General features: G+C 35.2%; 1 protein-coding gene across 1 annotated transcript in view; it reads left to right on the top strand.

Annotated features, from left to right (window-relative positions):
• Window positions 1-18,920, top strand: part of ZDHHC17 (zinc finger DHHC-type palmitoyltransferase 17) — a 66,442-nt gene that overhangs the window by 44,120 nt on the left and 3,402 nt on the right. Inside the window, exons 9-16 of the mRNA XM_066549948.1 lie at window positions 86-228; window positions 2,506-2,608; window positions 8,979-9,101; window positions 11,094-11,156; window positions 12,299-12,392; window positions 15,635-15,718; window positions 16,117-16,274; window positions 17,090-17,184. Coding sequence (XP_066406045.1) covers window positions 86-228; window positions 2,506-2,608; window positions 8,979-9,101; window positions 11,094-11,156; window positions 12,299-12,392; window positions 15,635-15,718; window positions 16,117-16,274; window positions 17,090-17,184 — 863 coding nt within the window. The remainder of the gene's footprint in view (window positions 1-85; window positions 229-2,505; window positions 2,609-8,978; window positions 9,102-11,093; window positions 11,157-12,298; window positions 12,393-15,634; window positions 15,719-16,116; window positions 16,275-17,089; window positions 17,185-18,920) is intronic.

Below are 18,920 nucleotides of genomic sequence, written 5' to 3'. Positions count from 1 at the left end.
TTATTGAAAATTTTTTTATGACTGTTTTTATTATACAATCTGTTCCTGAAAACAGAGTTACTTACTGGTGTTTGTTTCTATATAGGAATTCCGTCAGAAGGTGATGCTGGGAACTCCTTTCCTAGTTATTTGGCTGGTTGGGTTTATAGCAGACCTAGACATTGATTCTTGGCTCATTAAAGGGCTGATGTATGGTGGCGTTTGGGCTATGGTACAGTTTCTTTCAAAGTAAGTGTTTTACTGGGACACTGTCTGTTTAGTGTGCATGTAAGAAGTATTTTGCTGGCATCTTTATTGGATAGATAACCTTAAATTTCTATTTGTTGGAATTGGTCTTTATTTCTGCAAAAATCTTGTGCAACTATAGCTCCTGTAATGCTCTATTGTCTTGTGAAAGCTGGAATTATCTTGGGTGAATACTGCTGAGCTAACAGAAGCTAACAGCAGAACTGAAATTCGGTCATTATCCAGAGGAGGGTGCTGAATATCTGTCTACAAAGAGTTATCAGCATGAATGTTGCAGAAAGCAAGCAATGGAAAAGTTACTATCGAGTAATCAAGACAATGTGCAAGTGTACTATTAAAACTGTTTTCTCTCAATAATTTAAATGCACAAGAGCATCTAAAGATATTTATAGCTAGAAATTAAGTTAGAATCAGATTTTGAAGCTTTTGTTGTTGTGGAAATAAGTGACAAAAGAAAAAGGCTGCTTTCTAATAGTGTTTTTTGTACATCTTGTTACCTGATCATAAATACTTTTAGTTGTATTTATGATTATTTCAAATGTCTGTAAATGTATCTACAAATACACACACACACATATACACATATATGTGTAGTCATACTCCAGTGGATTTTCAAGAGCTGTAGACTACCTCAACTCTCCTTTGCTTTTCATTATCATGTGCTGCCAAGATAGGAGTACTTGTTGTATCCCCATGCTTAGGAGCTTTCTGCTTTTCTGGGGTTGGATATCATGTTTATTTACTTCTCTTTTCTTTCTGTATGAAGAGGAAAATATATCTGCTCCTTAAACCAAGTTCAGAAGATTTTAGTGAACTTAGTAGACTGGGAGGGAAGTGGAAGGTTATCCAGCATTTGCAGGATCTTGGAGATGATCTGTTTGGTCTTTTTGTCACCTCTGAGGCTTTGCAATTTGCTGGCCTCCTCTCACAGAAAAATATATTTCTCATTTGTCAAATTCTCAGCTGTGCCTCCTACAGAAAGGACGGCAAGATTTCTTCCAATCTCTCAAGATCTGTGTTTTGTCAAGTTTTATATTTTTGGCCTAACTGACATGAATTCAAGATTAACATTTTTATTTTCTCTTATCTGTTGCTTAATATTTAGTATAAATAATTTTTAAAATGTTTTACACAAAGCCCAGGTTTAAATTAAACTTGTGCTGTTATTGTAATAGTGTTTTCTTTCCCTGTAGAATTTTAGGTAATCTGCTTAGCTGTATTTTCCTCCCTACTTTCACACACACAAAAATGCCCAGAAGTCACTGAAAGAAAGATTAGTGCAGAGTAACTACTGTGCGTCCAAATGTATATTCACTTATTCATCGAATGAGCTCATGTTCTTTACAGGGTTTTCTCCAAAGACCTAGGGAACTTCCATTAGAGAAGAGAGTTACTGTAAGGGAGTAAAGAAGTGAAATGGAAACTACTCCCTGCACACATTTGTCTGTGGCAGCCCTGAGGGAATCACCAGCACAAAAAGCAAAATGGATCAATATCAGGATGTTTAGTCAGATGATGCAGAAATTTTATTTCAGGGAGGTTAGTTGTTTAGAGTGTTGTTTTCCATAGGTTTTGTAGCAATTTCTTCTTGAATATGGAGTAGCCTAGTTATTCACCTAGTTTGTCTCACTGTATGCAACTTTATTCAGAAGAGTCTTTAAAATGCAAAATTGCGAGAAAGTGAAAATCATTCTGATGGCTTAATTTTTTTTTAATTAATGTAGCAGCATTTTATCTTAGAACTTGGCAAATATAGTGATATATGGGAAATTAATTAGTCTGGATTTTTTTTCAACTTTATATTGGCAACTGTAGCAGAAGCAAAATATTGAATTATCTGAAATATTTCAAGTATATAGGCTGATAACACCGAAGTCTCTAAAGCTTTGTTTTCTTAAGGACATAATTTTAATGTGCAGTTTTCGTTGTATGGGTTTTCAAAATGTCTTTACACTGGAATCTCAAAACTTAATGCAGTTTGCAACACTGTCAGTGTTGCTAAGAATCTCACAGGTTCCTGACTGCTTGCACAGTGTAGTTTTAGCATCAGTATTTACTCATTCTGCCTGTCTTGGCAGGTTGAAAAAAGGAATTTCTCGTGAACTTTGAACAGAAAAGTGAGGAAAATGTATGTATGGCATATTTTGCAAAATCCCATATAATACATATTTTAATAGGAAGTGTTTCCCTGAAGCGGTAGTTCAGGATTTATGTTTTATGAATCAAAACTTACCGTGTGACATTGTTCCTACATTACAGGTCATTCTTTGATCACTCCATGCACAGTGCACTGCCTCTTGGAATATATTTGGCAACAAAATTCTGGATGTATGTGACGTGGTTCTTCTGGTTTTGGAATGATATCCTTTTTTGTGTATAGTAGTATTTTTTTCATGTTCATAGTATGAGGAATTACATAGCTATATCCTATATATAACACTAAGTAAACTAATAATAGTTTTAAAAAGGGAATCACTAAACATTGCTTTCTATATTAATGTTAATTATTTTATTGCTTTAAAAATGTGCATGCTATTGCTGTGCTTTTGATTTTTCTCAAAACTTAATGACAGTACTCGGCAGAATTTCCTTTACCAACTTCCTATGTGGAGGAAATGTTAGCAACTTTGTAAAATATTCTCTGGCTGTGAGGGGAAACAATGTAATTGACTGCATTTTTTAGACACTCTTCTGAAAACAGTAGGCTGGTTCATGGTCTGTATCAATTGTAGTGGAATTGGTTTCACAGTTACAGCTTCCTAAACATTTTGGAAATTCCATTTTGTGCAAACTTTAGATGCATTTGATAACTATATTTATAGTTATTTTGAAAATATGTGTATTAACAATACTAGATTATAGAGATTCAGCATATCGCCGTATTTTTGTGTTTTGATTGTCTGTCTAGATATGAATTTCCCTTACTCATGGAGGTAGAAATTGAGTCAGAGTTCAGTGGGGAATGTTAGTTTTCCATGGCAAGGAAATAGATTCAAACTTTTAAACAACTTTCTTGGGTTCTGTAATTTCAGTACCCAAGAAAACAAAGTAGAGATTTGATGTTTAATATAGTTCTTAAAGTTGTAATTGTGGGATTTTTATCCTGAAGCTCATATTTCATTCATATATCTATTAACTTGCTTAGATTTTTATTTCTGTAATTCATTCTGATTAAATAGCTTGAAGTTTGTCATATTTTTTTTGGCATAGAATAATCTTAATTGTTCACTAGAGCTATAGGCAATTACCCTAATAAAACCTGACTTCAGAATGTCTATAAAATACTGTCCTACTTCTGTCCCAAGCTGGTGTCTCAGAACCTTTGCAACAGTATAGAGAAGTTATGGTCTAAGACCTTCAGTTACTAATTACTTTCATTAGAGCTGACACAATTCTCTGACAAGCAGTTTTAGAGACCAAGTGCTTGAGGCCATCTTCCTTTAATTGGTGATTTTTAATCGGAAGTCTTTGTAATAAGATTCCAAATTCATTCTTCTTCTGGAAAGTAGCCCTGTAGCTTTATTGCAAAAAAGAAATTGCATGCCTCCTCTATTTTTATAACAGGAGGCATAGCATTGTGGTTGGATAAAGAATTCCTGTATTTTTACAGCTTTATATGATTGCTTACAGCAGACTAGAGTACTACTTTACACTTTGTCTGTTCAAGTGATAAAACCTGTCCTAGTAGTTTTCACAAATTCTGACTGTCTTTTGCTTGAGGAAGAGAATTTATAACCTTAAACAACTGTCAGGACTTGCCTTACTGGAACTTTACATTATAAATAACATAAAGATCTTAATTGCTGCAAGTGCAACTTTAATATTTAAGTATTTAAAGATCATCAACTCCTGTGTGTTTAATCCTAATAGGACAGAAAAGGTCAGGTGATGCAATGTGTCATAAAGAAAAATAAAACCAAGGATTTGCAGTGCATTTTCTTGAATTTCAGTGTGGTCACATGAAAAATAGATCTCTAAATTCCAAGGTTTAATCATGTGTCTTTCAAAAAAACAGTACTGAAAATGTACTGAGCGTTTTGTAAATGTTTCAATTTTATTGGATTTTTCTTAGCAGCTTCTGAGTCTGGTGTATTTGATAAAGTAGAAATCCTATTCTTGCAGGGAACGAGGAATATGATCTGTGTATTTTTGAGTCTGTCTATGAGTTTATGGTCCTATGCCTCCCTGCCACTGTTTTGCTGCATCCTTGTAACTATATTTTGCTTGTAACAAAGGATACTTATGTCTTGCCCCATTAGTGTATTCTAGTTTTCTAGTGTTTGCAGAGTAGGAGCAAAAATGCCCTCAAAAATCCTACACACTAAGTCACTATGTTTTAATTTAGTTTTATCTGTAAAAGAAAAAAACTTATTGAAAATTACACTTTTAATAACGTGAGACTAGAATTTCACATTTTTTTCTTTTTCATTAGTATTTATAGGTATAACATTCTCTTGTGTCCTGTAAATGTCCTGCCAAGATTATACCTCAGTTGTTCATGCAGTCTTCCCAGTTGCAGCTGAACAAATACTGCTCGTTATGTCAAAAGGTTCTTACAGTGCTCTGTTTTTCTAAAATGTCAGAGTTTACTGTAACCCAAACTATTCACAGTACTTTTTCTCTTCTGTTTGTATTTGGTGGAAATGGGAGTATGCAAGCTTTTATGGCTGTCACAGCCTTTCTGCAATGCTGAGATTTTGGGATTATATAGGGCAATTTGTGTTTTTTAAAATAATTTATCATTGACTAATACTGTATTGATTATCTTATTTCAAATATACTTCACCAGTTGCTGGGGTCTAGGTTAAAGGAAACAAACATTGCACACATTTTCAATTAGTGATTATTTTAAAACTGGGTGTAAGAGAATTCATTGTGATTTTCATTCTTTCACAAAGCTGATACAATTGTATAGGATTTAAAAAACTGTAACAAGATAATTGGTACAGTTAAGCAGTTAAAAAAAAATTATTACCGAAATTAGTTTCAGGAAAAGAGCAAAAAGTCTTCATGCAGAAAAAAAGAAGTCAGCAGCTGTTTTTCTACAGGAACCAAAGACCCAAAAAATCCAAACTCTGGGCCCAGCTGTCCAGAGCTTCTGTTCCCATGTCTAAATACTTTTTCTAAAGTTAAAGAAAAAAGTTTTAAAAAAAATCCAGTGTGGAGGAGATAGGCTAACTGAAATAATTTGTAAGCTAAGGGATTCTTTTATGTCAGATAGAAATGGAGATAGAGGGCTTTTGCAGAGCTTCAATTAATTACAAACTGATTTTGTCTAATAAATGTCTAGTGAAATGAGGCTTCTCATGTAGCTAGCTGCTGTTACCTGCCTGGACTCTTACATCCAGATGTACAGCTGTTATGAATTGGGGATTTGAAGCACCTTTCTTGTAAGGAAAGGCTGAGGGAGTTGGGCCTGTTGAGACTAAAAAGAGATGTCTGAGAGACATTAGTCATCAATGTCTATAAGAATCTAAAGAGAGAGTGTCAGAGGATGTTTCCAGGCTCTTCCTAATTGTGCTAAGCAGTAGGACAAGAGGCAATGGGCAGAAATTGATGCACAGGAAGTTCCACCTGAATATGAAAAGGAGCCTCTTTACCATGAAGGTGAGCATGCACTGGAACAGATTGCCCAGAGAGGTTCTGGAGTCTCTCCTCAGTATTCCAGAACAGTCTGGACACAATCCTGTGCTGTGTGCTCTGGTGTGACCTTGCTTGAGCAGGAAGGTTGGACCAGATGACCCACTGTGGTCTCTTCCATTCTGTGATGCTGTGATTCTGTGAATTGGCAGGTTTATTAGCATATATTTGATCTCTGACACCTTACACTGGCTGCAGATTTTTCTGTGCAGGAGAAGAGGATTTTTGGTTAGTGAAAGGGCATATCTGGGTCTATAATGTGCATTTTGGCTTGATCTCAGACTTGTATGATACCTGATAGCAGGAAGCTGCATATATTTGGGGCCTTTTAAATAGACTACAGTTCACAATGAAAAATTAACTTATCCCATGTTTACCTGACTTAGGGGTTGTGTGGTGCTTGTTTGGTTTTAATTTTCTTTTTAATGAGATGATCCTTTTCATTCCAATTCCTGTAATGATTTTCAGCATCTTGTACTTGTTCTAATAATTAAAGAATATTGATCAGGACTAAAAGTAGGAAGTGTTTTGTGGGTGTTTCTGCTTTGTCTCTCAATGAAAACTGGGGAAACTGCATAAAAGAGGAGCAAATTGGTGGTAAGGCAGGAGTTGTGAATGCCTGGTATATTATGCATTTTGTAGCCTTTAATAATATAGTAATGTACCTTTTCCTTGTGTAGCTATAAATGAGGATGTTAACACGAAACGAGACACTCCCTAGAGAACCAATTCCCTACTCTACTCTGAAGCTATTGCAAACCTACAAGAATTTCTTACATGTGAAGAGTTTTGAGAGATGTCTATGATGCAAGTTGCTAAGATCTCTTTCAAAGTAGACTTCAGAAGGAAGTTCGGTATGATTTTAGATACCTCTAGTGTGGGCATCTGTAGTGAAGTGTAAACACTCTTCATAGCCAGTGGGAAAAAATAGCCACTTGTAAGGCTCTGCTTCTCTTATATAATTTAAATATCTTAATACTGAAAATAGATGGGACATGGCTTTTTTCCTTCCTGATGTCTGTGAAGGCATAGTGAGTGATTTAAAGTGGGTGAGATGAATCCAACACCTGAAGTTGTTTACCTACATCACATGCTGGAAACACCCTGGAGAAAACTTACAAATTCTCATGTAGTTTCCCAGCTGCAGCAGAGAAATCTCTTATCTGCCACAATTTGCATTGTCAGCATTGCTCTCATCTGACACCACCTGATAAAAAGACAGGGAAAACAGGTTCTGCGGAGTGTCTCTTATGTATTTGAGGGAGTAAAATGGGGGAGAAGTCCATTGAGACAATGGACTCTGCTGCTTTGTTACAGGTTATCCAAATTTAAGTTAGCAGAAAAACAATTGCAAATCATTATAAAAACCCTCTTAGTCTTTTCTCACATCTTCTTTAAAAGTCTAGACATGACGTATGGTATTTAGAAATGGGTCATGAAATTGGTTGCAGTTGTACCTTCATTGTTTGTAATGGTTGTCTGATTAAGGTACATTTAATGGAAAATCAGTTTTCACTGTTATAAAAAACCCACCAATTATTTTAGTATTCTAAAAAAATGTAACCTCTCTCTAGCTAAGCAGTTCAGTTGCACCAGCTTATTCTTGGCAGCAGGTAGCTTTAGAAAAAAATAGGAAGTTGGATTGTGTAAATTTTGACGTCAGAGCTTTTAATCTCTAATGTATAAAATAGAACTGTGAATGTTTAGGTTATAGTATAGCTGATGTTTTTTCCCCCATTATAAACTTGCAGGAAACATCTTGTTACTGGAAAGATTAATTGCCTTTAGTAAGCTGATACTAACATTCTACTATATAAGATACTTTATTAAAATTTTAATTTATCTTGCCAATTTTTTTTATTAGAAATTCACAGCCAATTCCTTGCCCCAACCGGAGGAAGACAAAAATTATTTGTGATACATTTCACATGAACAATGAGACTTCCTTAGCATTACAGAAGTCAAAAAGAGGCCTACTTGTATTTGTTTGCATTTCTGGGTTCTTTTGCATTGCAAGCTGTTTAGATCTGAATGTATCTAAGTTCCTCAAAATACAGTGTAATTTGGGTGTGTAGTGTTTTCTGCCTGAGTACTAGGTGTCCTTTTGGATACTGGATAATGCTGTAGAGGCTTCTGCCACCACAGATTTGTCAAGTAGGGCATCTTCTGGCAGTTGTAAGTGGCAGTGACAGCAGGTGTCTTCATTCAGTTTTGTCAGGTCTTTTGTAGGTTTATGAAAATAAATAATTTTCCTTTTGTGGAAGAGAAACATCTGAAGTATTTGGTTTTTCAACATCACTGCTAAAAATGTTTTCATTCTCTGAAGAAATGTCAAGTGCTGTACGACTAGCATGTTACATGACAAGACATTGAATGCAGGAAATGTATTTTAAAACAAATGGCTATTTTCTGTCTTTATGGTAACTGGTTTTATAAACATTTCTAGAGAATAATAAATCCTGTGGTTTTTAAAGTATTAGACATATTAGGAGGTTAAAAATAACTTTCAGTGATGCAAAATATGTGTATTGCCTTATTACAGGACCAGGTTTCAGACACTACCTTTCTTGGAGATAAGTTGTATTGGGACATGATTGCTGTGCAACAGTGGCCATTGCAGCAAAATTCCTTCTATGGCCAGAAACAGGCTGTCCTGTGATATCATAGGAATGTCAAGCCAGTGAAGACATAGGCAGTCGAATGTCTGTTTTATAAATAGAGCTCCAAAATGTTTATTCTGAAAACAGGAAATAGTTATTGACAAGATAAATTTCATGGGATTTAATTTAATTAAAAGGCAAAACAGTTACAAAAACTGAACTATTGTTATTCATCCTTTAGAATGATAAATGCTTTAGAAATACCTTATGGAACAGACCATTCTGAAAAGTAAGTTTTGAAGGTCGAGCAATGGCAAATGCGAAGTACCAAGCTAGTTCTTACAGCAGTGCTGAATTTTGTTAATTTTGAAGACAGTGACTCAAGGGCATTAGTAAAATTTAATTTAGTTAAATTTTGTTTCAGAATTATCAGTGAGAATGTTGAAGAGGAAGTTCAGTTTTACACTTGAGATTCCTTGACTGTAAACACATCTCAATTTTTTCTTTATACATCTTCCGTTCCTTGCTAATAGTGTTGCACTTTTCTACAATTTTGGAAAATCCTGGAAATCTGATCCGGGAATCATCAAAGCCACGGAAGAACAAAAGAAAAAGGTAAAGCCAAGAGATACGAACTTGTTCTTCAACAGCCTTCCACCAGCTGATCAGAGTATTTAGTTTACTAGTCAGTACATTCAGTAAGTTGTATAAAAAAAATTTAAAATGTTGAAAAGTCTTCCAGATTTATTTTTTAACATGTGGAATGCATTTCAAGACTTAACTGGTGCAAGATTGCATATTAGTCATTTTGAGTAGCAAAATAAAATTGTAACTTGAATTTTCAATATTAAAAGTTTGAAAAGCAGTTAAGTGAAAAAGGAAATGTGAAGTTTCAGACTTTTGCTGTACTGAAAAAAATAGCCCATTATGGGAAAAGTGTTAGTTAATTTTATGAAAACTTTCCAGACTTGTAAGTACCTCTAATTTTCTTTACCTTTGTATCTAAAAGTATTAGACTGACAAACATTTTGAAGCTACAACAGCCATAACCCCAGGCAGTTTGGGGTGGGCTTTTTTTTTTGCATAAATGTCAGAGAAAACATGGGTGATCTAATGATATCTAAGACATTGTATCATTATTAGCATCTCATATTGTTATTTTAAATTAAGTACATTGTTCTCAGCAGCCAAAATGGGCATTGAATATGCCAAATTTATACAAGCAGCAAAACTGTTTTGTTTTGTTTAAGTTTCCTAGAAGCCAACATTCCACCTAAAATGAACTTTGAGCTTCTGCTTCATGGTTATTTGTGAAAAGACCTGTGTGAATCAAAATCAGACCACTTGGAGTTATGTTCTTATGTAGGAATGAAAATATAATAGCCATTAAAAGGATGGTGTCAATGAAATAATTTTTGTGTTCTGCAATAGGCTATAGCTGAGTTCTTAGTCAAAATGCAGATTTGGATTTACTCTGAAAATTCTGTTTCTGTTATTGCCAGTTGCTTAAGTAAATTCCCAACTCAATTCTACTCCTTTAACTGGACTAGATTAAGTAGAGTAGTCAACTATGACACTTTGGATTGGATTCAGCAAATTGCACAAATATCCAGTTTATTTAATCTACTTGATTAAGTAGGCGAGTGTGGTTCCAAAAGCCTCATTGAACTGGATAGGAATTGCAAAATGTAACTTCTTGAGGCAGATGCATATGGCTGTGAATGTTTTGGATTTCTTACATTGCAGCTAACCACATGGTAAAATGTTCTGTTACCAGGGGTATGAACCACTGTAGGACATGTGTGTTACCTTCATGCAGTGTAGCACTTCATAACATTTTCATAATTTGTCTTCAAGTATTTAATGCTGAGTTAGCCTTTAGCTTTGAAATAACTAAGTAAGAAACTTCATTTCAGATGAACATGTTAATTATGTTTAGAAATGTGTAGTAAGCAACAATTTCAGATGTTTGTTGTTTTAATATGTCATGTCCTTCATTCTGTGTTACAAAATAACCAAATCACTCTTAAAGCAAGTGGAGGAATAAATAAGATATTCCTATAGTTCAAAAGCATAGAAGGTACACAAAGGTTAACAAAGCACAATGATGTGGATCTGACTGAAGTGATCCTGGGTCTGCACAAGACTTGTATTTAAAAGCTCTTCATCTGCTCTTGTTCAGTTCTGTTCTCCTCAGGTTTGGGATTTTGCTTGTGGACAAGCAAATACTCAAAAAAAAATCCAGTTTTGGGTTGAATGTGCATGAGACCATGCACATTTGTTTTTACATCCTTTTGTTAGTCTGTAGTGTAGTGTTATACTCCCACTGAAGTCAGAGGGACTCATAATGAAATTGTCCAGGGTATCAAAAGTCACACCAGCAGCACTGAAATCACAGTAGGTGACTAGGAATAAGTATAAACTAGAATTAATTTAGAAGTAAATATGCATATTGGTTTAATAAAGTAGATTCAAAATCAGTTTGATCTGAAATGAATTTGCTCCTTTGTGTAGAAAGTACCTGAAATAAATGGTTCACACCACAGGTCTGAAAATGCTTGTCACCATTTGTTTATATGCTAAATTCTAATTTTATTTTTCCTGCAGACAATAGTAGAACTTGCAGAGACAGGAAGTCTGGACCTCAGTATATTCTGCAGTACCTGCTTGGTAGTATATTTTTTGATCAATTTCTCTGTTTTTTTTTTTTCTTTAATGATAAACCAAAATTAGTGTTCCTGTAATGAACACATATTTGACCTTATTGCAGTTTCAAAGGGAGAATTTATATGTACTCTTTAATCTAAGCAGTGTTTTCAATACATAATATGTGCACAAAAAAAATACAGCAGTGAGAGGAAAAAGATTATCTCTTTGGAAATAACTTGCCAGTGTCAAAATTCAAGTATCCAGTATATCTACCAGGTTGGTTGGTTATACACCTAGCAAGTTATAAAAATCCCATGTGACATTCCACTTACCTCTATAACTTGCAGTAAAGTTATGTTGTGCTTTTAGTAAAACATTTTTTTCAAAAATCAAGTGTGTTTCCCTATCTGGCAATAGTCAGGAGTAGGGGAAAGAAATCTTAATTTTTGTAAAGCAAATATAACGTGCTTTTTCTTTGGAAGTTAACTAGCAAATACAAAATGCTCACGCATATCAGTGTTAGCACTGCGAAGCTCTGATGTATGTGGAACATGACTGCTGTTTGTATCTCCAAACTTGAAGCTGGAAAATTATATACAGATGTGGCACCTTAAAAATGATGTGTGTGTATATACATATATATTTCAGACCACTTCTTTCAAAACATAACCTTTCAAGAAAAAAATTTGGGAGTAATTTAGCATTTTAAGTTCCATCAAGTTCTACTTGTTGAGTCATATTTCTGTCTTTAGAAAATAACCTGAAAAGTTTATGTTAGAGCTTGGTTATGAATGATACACAATCATGGAACTCAAGTTCATTCTTTATTTTCATTGTTAAAAGCTGAAATGAAGCTGGTTGCTATACAAAGCTCAGTAGCTGGAGATGATAAAAGAACTTTGTATGAGGAAAACAGTTCTTCGTATAAGAAAAAAAAGTGAAAATAATTTCAGTGCAGTTTTCAGGATGTTTGTGTTAAAAAGCGTGTAGATTAAGCTAAATAGCTAGGATTGCCTTTAGAATTAGCTTCAAGTTTGAAGTTCTCTGAGGAATTAACAATAGCACAATCAATTTACGTTTAAATTGAGGGTTTGTGGTTTCTCCTATTTAAAATACATCAGGGTAACTTGCTTTTCTAAACAAATGTTTGTTATCCATTGCAGATACGGAAGCCAGTGAGGTCCAAACACTGCGGTGTTTGCAATCGATGTATAGCGAAGTTTGATCACCACTGCCCGTGGGTGGGGAACTGCGTAGGTGAGGAATTTGCTAAAATGCTCTGCAAGGTCTTGCCTGTTCTCATTTCACAGTGGAAGTGACTTGGCTTTTAAGAAAAGCTTTTCAATATTGAGCTTAATTCCTTTTCTACGTGTGATTCTCTGCATTATTCTCATTTGTGTTGTCTATTATATACCCCGTCCTCAAAATTATTCCGTGTCTAATTCAGTTTGCTACATATGTATTTTAATTGACATGAAGTTTAGTAATGAAAAGATTCAAAGCTTTACTGCTGAAAACGTATGTCCCAATTCCACAACTGATTATTATCCATTACATAAGATGAAATTTTTCATTTTGACCAATATTCAGTAGCTTATTGGTAGAATATGCGTATTTAAGATTGGTGTGATTATACAAGTTAGATCCAGAACGACTTCCTGTTGAGGTATTCTCCTCTTTTTGACCATCCAGGTTGTCTTTTGTTCTCCCAAGTGATTATGAAATGAATGGATATAGAACAGAAATAAAGTCTCTAAATGCTGCTATTTCTAGTCATATTTTTTGAGAAACTTATTTGAAAACCATTATTATGCAGGGAGCACTGAAGACCTCTCAGCTAGGAAATGAGTGCAGCTTGCTTCACGTGTTTAATTTTTTAGGACACAAGCAGAGGTAACTTTAATCTTGGGGAGGAGTTAAGACCTGGGTTCACTGATAGTTGACAGTTTCATAAAAGCTTCATTGTAGTCCTTTCAAATAGATATAATAATGAATAATCAGAGTAGTTTGGTCTGAAAATCAAGAGTAAAATCCTGGCATTTAAATTGTATTAGAACATCTGTAAAGTCTCATTGAAATCAACTTATATCACCCCCTTCTGTTTTATGTTTCCTAAAGATGTTTCTGAGGTATTTTTGGTTTATATTTTAGATGTTTTAAAATGAGAAACTAAGAAATTTTTAATTCAGACAGGCAGGGGAGCATGGGCTCAAGTTCTACAAGAGTACTTTGGAGTATGTGTCAATGGGACAGAAAGATCCAGTAGTTTAATCTGTAACTAGAAAAAAAACAAAAAACAAATGGGGGAGGAAAGCCCTTAGTTTGTGTCTATTGAGAGTGTATGAGTGATGGGATCAGGGTAGGTGGAGGAAATGGTTTTTAAGTCACAGCGATGATGGAAAAGTAGAATCTGTCTTTTAGTGGTGGTGTACAGAGTGGGGTAACTGGAGGTAAAAGTAAACTTAGGGCCCTTGAAAGTATGCTGGGAAAAAGCATTAGAAATCACAGTATGGGAGCTGGAGTGACCTGGAGGGAGTGGTGGTCTGAACAACCTTATATGGCTTCTCTGCCTCAGATTGGTGCGTGGTCACTCTAAGCATGGGATTGCAAAACAGCATCCATTCTTAAAACAGCATTTGTGGTATGTTTGCCAAAAAGGGAAACATGAATCATGCCTTTCTGGAAAGGTGGAATTTGGATGTGTGTGGAATGTGTTAAAAGGATAAGAATGTTGCTAAAGATAGGACTGAGAAATCTTGTAAGAGTGTTTACAGACACTTTAAAATAAATCCTTTGGGGATAAAACTTGGCACATAAAGAGACCTAGAATATTTTTACCATTTTTAAGAGGTTGACAAAAAGTGGAGACTATTTGAAAAATAAAGGAACTAGGGCAAATTGTTTTCCTCAAAATTTTAGTTAAAATACAGCAAGCAAATCTCTGGAAGTGATGATACTTATATTCTAAATGGAGTATCAAAATAGCATTATGTTTTTCTACAGTTTTTAAAATTTTATTTTAACTGCAGAGGGTGACTCTATTCCTGCCAGTCCAGGAGGCAGCTGTAGAGCACAGTACTGTGTTTTGCCTAATCTTACTCAAAATACAGTTTCTCCAGTTTATTTTTTCACATTTTTTTTCTTTTTAAACTGTGATCAAGATTGTACTATTTCATTTATAGTTTTAAATGCTACATGTTTTTTTCCTCACACATATGGATTTCCTGTTAGGCAGAATTTTGTTTAGTATCACTAAAGATGTTGCTGAAAGAAGCATCCCATCAGATGTTTCTCAGATGGGCTTCTGGGCCACTGTTTAACTTCTGTGCTCTTTACAGAATGTCTTTTATGAAACTTAACAGTTCTAAAATTTAGAATGCAAATGAAAATGATACCTTAGGGACGTTCCCACCACTTTCTCATATGCCCTTAGGTGATTGAAGGCAATATTACAACATAATTTCGTGTTTTCAGGAACTTGTTTGATTTTCAAGGAAGTGTCTTATGTTTAGTCTAGCTTGTGTTATATGTATGTTTTTCCTCATCTCTTATTTATACAGTCTTTCAGCTCACTTGCTAAAAGCACTTGATTATTTTCTGCCTCCAGAGGATGCTCTTGTTTTAGGAGGGAAAACATTTGACATAATAAAGAAGTAAATGCTGTGCTGGTAAATGATGACAGCCAAAGCTTTTGTAGCCCATTATCTCTGTGGGTTTAGTTTACAGCCTGGAGCTGTTGGAAGGTTGCAACACTGGACATATTTTACCAACAGAAGGAAGCCTGAGTACTTCAGAATTATGATGTACTCTCATAAGAGGCATATTTTTAGCTCTACTACTGTTAAAAATAGATCAGTCTTTTAGTAACTGAGTTTTCTTGCATTAGAATTCTGTCAAAAGCAGAGTTGTTTTTATCCCATTCATTGTTACAGCTAGGTTCTTAGGCCTTGTTTGTTCAGTTACACGTATTTGTTTTACAAGTTTTACCAGATATTTTATTTTTAGCTAGCTTCATCAGGCATCCAAACATAAGATGTGAGTTAATTTATTATCAAGGAAGGTTGTATATTTGTTCATATTTCTGTTACTTTTAAAAAAGTGAACTCCATAGTTTGATGATTTTTCAGTGGCTTTTAAAAAATGCTTATCAATTTTCAATTCCTGGCTGTTAAGGGCTCTGCAACAGCTGTCACCAACTTTTGCTCTATCAATAATTTTATTCGTTCATGAAAGAGGTTACAAATTAATTACTGAATTGCAGTTGTAACATGACAGAAAATTAAAGAAAAGTTGCTGTGTTGTCTGAGAAATAAAAGAAAAATCATAAGTAAACCAGCTAATTTCACTGTCTTGAAGTTATAGGGGCTTAATATTGTAGCATAATGTTTCTATATACAATAATAAGCAGTACTTCTAAGCAAGCCACTAAACTTTCTGGTGTTATGTTGTCTTTCTGCTGCTGAAAGTGTAGTAATTTGGTCCCTGTTGTGCAACTTTAGGAGCAGGGAACCATCGTTATTTTATGGGATACCTGTTCTTCCTGCTTTTTATGATCTGCTGGATGATCTATGGATGTATCTCTTGTGAGTAAATGTGATTTTTGGCTTTTTTTAAATTTGCTTCTAAATATTGCTTCTAAATACTTTATCTCCTCATATGGATTTTTATAGGTCTTTGCCTTATCAGGGTTTTGGGTATTTTTATCCTGGAATTGAACTGCACATTAATATTTTATTATATTGGGTATTTTAATTTAGAAAATGTTTTTCTTGTTCTAGATCTTTTTTTTTTTCATCACAGACAAGTATGTGTCATGTATTCAAGGAGCTGGGAAAGGAAGAGAGAGCAAGTAAAGCTCAGAATTCTGGCACTTGTCATTTTCTTATTTAATTTAACACATTCTAATGTGGGCATTATATGTTGCTGTAAAACAAACATACCTTAAATCTTCGTATATTTTTTGACTTTTTTTTCCCTCTAGACTGGGGTTTCCACTGTGAGACAAGTTACACAAAGGATGGATTTTGGACCTACGTTACACAGATCGCTACCTGTTCTCCGTGGATGTTTTGGATGTTTCTAAACAGTGTGTTTCACTTCATGTGGGTGGCTGTGTTACTCATGTGTCAGATGTACCAGGTATGGAAGGGCACTTCACTCATAATGCCATGTCTTGGGAGTGACATAAGAATATCAAATAGTTCTGTCATTTAAATTTTCATGTTCATTGTGCTAGACCAAGTGTTTTATCTCTCAGCCTTGCTGGAGGAGGCAAGCATCTGCTGTCTCTCAGTATTAGGCATCATTTTGCTCTAATTCACATGGCCTTTTTTTTTTTTTTTATGCAAGAGGTTAAAATACCTACCTCCTGCTTTCATTCTCAGAATGACAAAAAGGTAAAACAGACCAGAAAAAGGCAACAAAGACTAATAGAGGATAAGGGCCATGGGGCAAATTTATAATAATGCTGTATGTTATTAACAGAAAGGGAGTGGTAACATGAAAGAGGATCCAATAATTTCTTACACTGCTTCAGTGTGAGTTGAGGCCATATTATTATACTCTAGTCTGACCAAACCCAAGTATTTGGTTTTTTTTAATCCTTTCTATGGAAAGAAAAGTCATACTGAAAGCCTTGAAGTATGACTTGTCATTAATGAACCATGAGACTTTATTTCTATTTCCAGGAAATCTTCTGGAAAGATTATCCTCTAAAGCTTAGATAAAACTTACAGGAAGTTTAAATTTTGTCCTTCATTTTTACAATATTTGTCACTTACAACATATATCAATTTCAAAGTCTTATGGTTTATGTTTGCTCCTGATAATTTCCCCAGTCAAAAACTCGTTTGTTTAAAAATGAATTTAAATTTGGTCTTTTTTCAGTCTGTCTTGTGCAGTACTTGGTTGCATGTTTTTATGTGAGCTAAAATACTTATTCTTCCTGTCTTAAGATATCTTGCTTGGGTATCACAACAAATGAAAGGATGAATGCAAGAAGATATAAGCACTTTAAAGTTACAACCACATCTATTGAAAGCCCATTCAAGTAAGTTTTGAAGCATATACAGTTTTCTTATTTGTGTAGCCTTGCATACATTTGAATCACATTGCTTGTTGAAGCAGAACACACCTAAACACTTCCAGACTATTTTCTCTACTTGAAGTGCTGAATCCTGTCAGCTATTTTCAGTTACACATTCTGTCCAGTTAAAGGAAGTGATTAATGTTTTGTAGTGTAGGGTGGACAAACACAGAAAAGAATGCTTTCCAGCAGTGGTTGTATTTCACTGTAGAGTTGATGGGGAAATAAGTATCATCTTTATAAAGCAGATGCTCAAACCAGAGGTAGTTGCTTACTGCATCATGTCTATGTTGACCTGGACATTCATTTCCACACTGGGCACTTTCTCCTGAGTAATACTTACTGTGCTGGTGAAGTTGCTGTGTGCAGTAGCTCCCCTTTCTCTCTACTGTGAGAAAAGAGACTTCACTTTCTTCCTATTCATCAGGAAGAGCATGGCCAAAGCTGTTTGTGGGGAGGGAGCAGGATGTCCCAGGAACTGAAGTGGGTGTTGCATGGGTGAGAGCAAGCTGATGCATACAGTTTTTGGGCATCAGTATGTTAAAGAGTAGGTTAGGATTCTGGTTACTGTAGTGATGAGGGTGCAAAATAAAAGATGGGAGCTTGGGGATGAAATAGCACTGAGATGGAATACAGTGTCATGGAGCAGCTTGTGGAGCCAAAGCAGGACCTAAATAAAGGCATGAAGCTGGTATATTGGTGGGTTGAGAGCATGTTACGAAAGGAGCTGGAAAAAGAAAAAAGCACATCTCATCCTGCTGCACATGCTGTGCCTCCTGTGGGAGCTGCTGCTCTTTCTGGTGCCACAGAGGGTAAAGGAGATAGGAATTGTGATCAGGAGCAGTCAGCATGGATTCACACAATCCTGTACAATGAGCTCTAGGATGACCCTGGTTGAGCCAAGGACCCACTGTGGTCCCATGCAACCTGCCCATTCTGTGATTCTGATCTGTAGCAGATGGATTTCTGTGCTAGGAATTTGTGTGGTCTTTTTTTAATATCTCTTCATAGAAAACTTGTGAGAAGCAGACAAGCATCTCTTGTAGTTGCAGTGTTCCTACAGATTAGAGTTGTAACAAAACCAAATAATTTGCCTGGAAAACACAGGATGGTGCCCAGGATAAGAAAAAAGTGCTGGTTTGATTGCTGTCACATTCACAAACCATTTTAACTGAAATAGCTGCTGTTATAAAAATTACACCTGAAAATAACACCAGATGTCTGAAATAACTGACTTGGCATCACCTGTCACATGAAGCATTGACATCAAATAGTTTCATCTCCTTTTCGCTTAGACCTGCTCTCTCATATATCATTACATGAGCTTCTCTTCCAGAAAACTGTGATCTATTCAGCCCATGTCTAATTAATTTAAAAATCCCCAGCATGTTGGGAGTTTTTATGTAGCTTTCTTAAATATTTGACAGTTAATTGATTCAGCCACAGAAAGTGCTTGAATAGTTCATTTAATTCAGATCATGTTTTCTTAATTTTGTGTTGTCAAGGGACCTGGTTGATTCTAGACCTGCAGCTGGTGAACCAGTATGTATGCAGAAACAGATACCAATAAATATGGAAATTATTCTAGGAAGACATTCATTTCATGCCATTTTGTCTTGCATCCATCTGTACAATGCAACTGTCCTCTTAAAACAGGATCTGAACTACCAGGTTGTGCTACATGGTGATGGACTGCTAAA

The sequence above is a fragment of the Molothrus aeneus genome, chromosome 5, assembly GCF_037042795.1.
Source record: "Molothrus aeneus isolate 106 chromosome 5, BPBGC_Maene_1.0, whole genome shotgun sequence".
Lineage (NCBI taxonomy): Eukaryota > Metazoa > Chordata > Aves > Passeriformes > Icteridae > Molothrus > Molothrus aeneus.
This window is presented reverse-complemented; position numbering and strand designations above follow the sequence as displayed.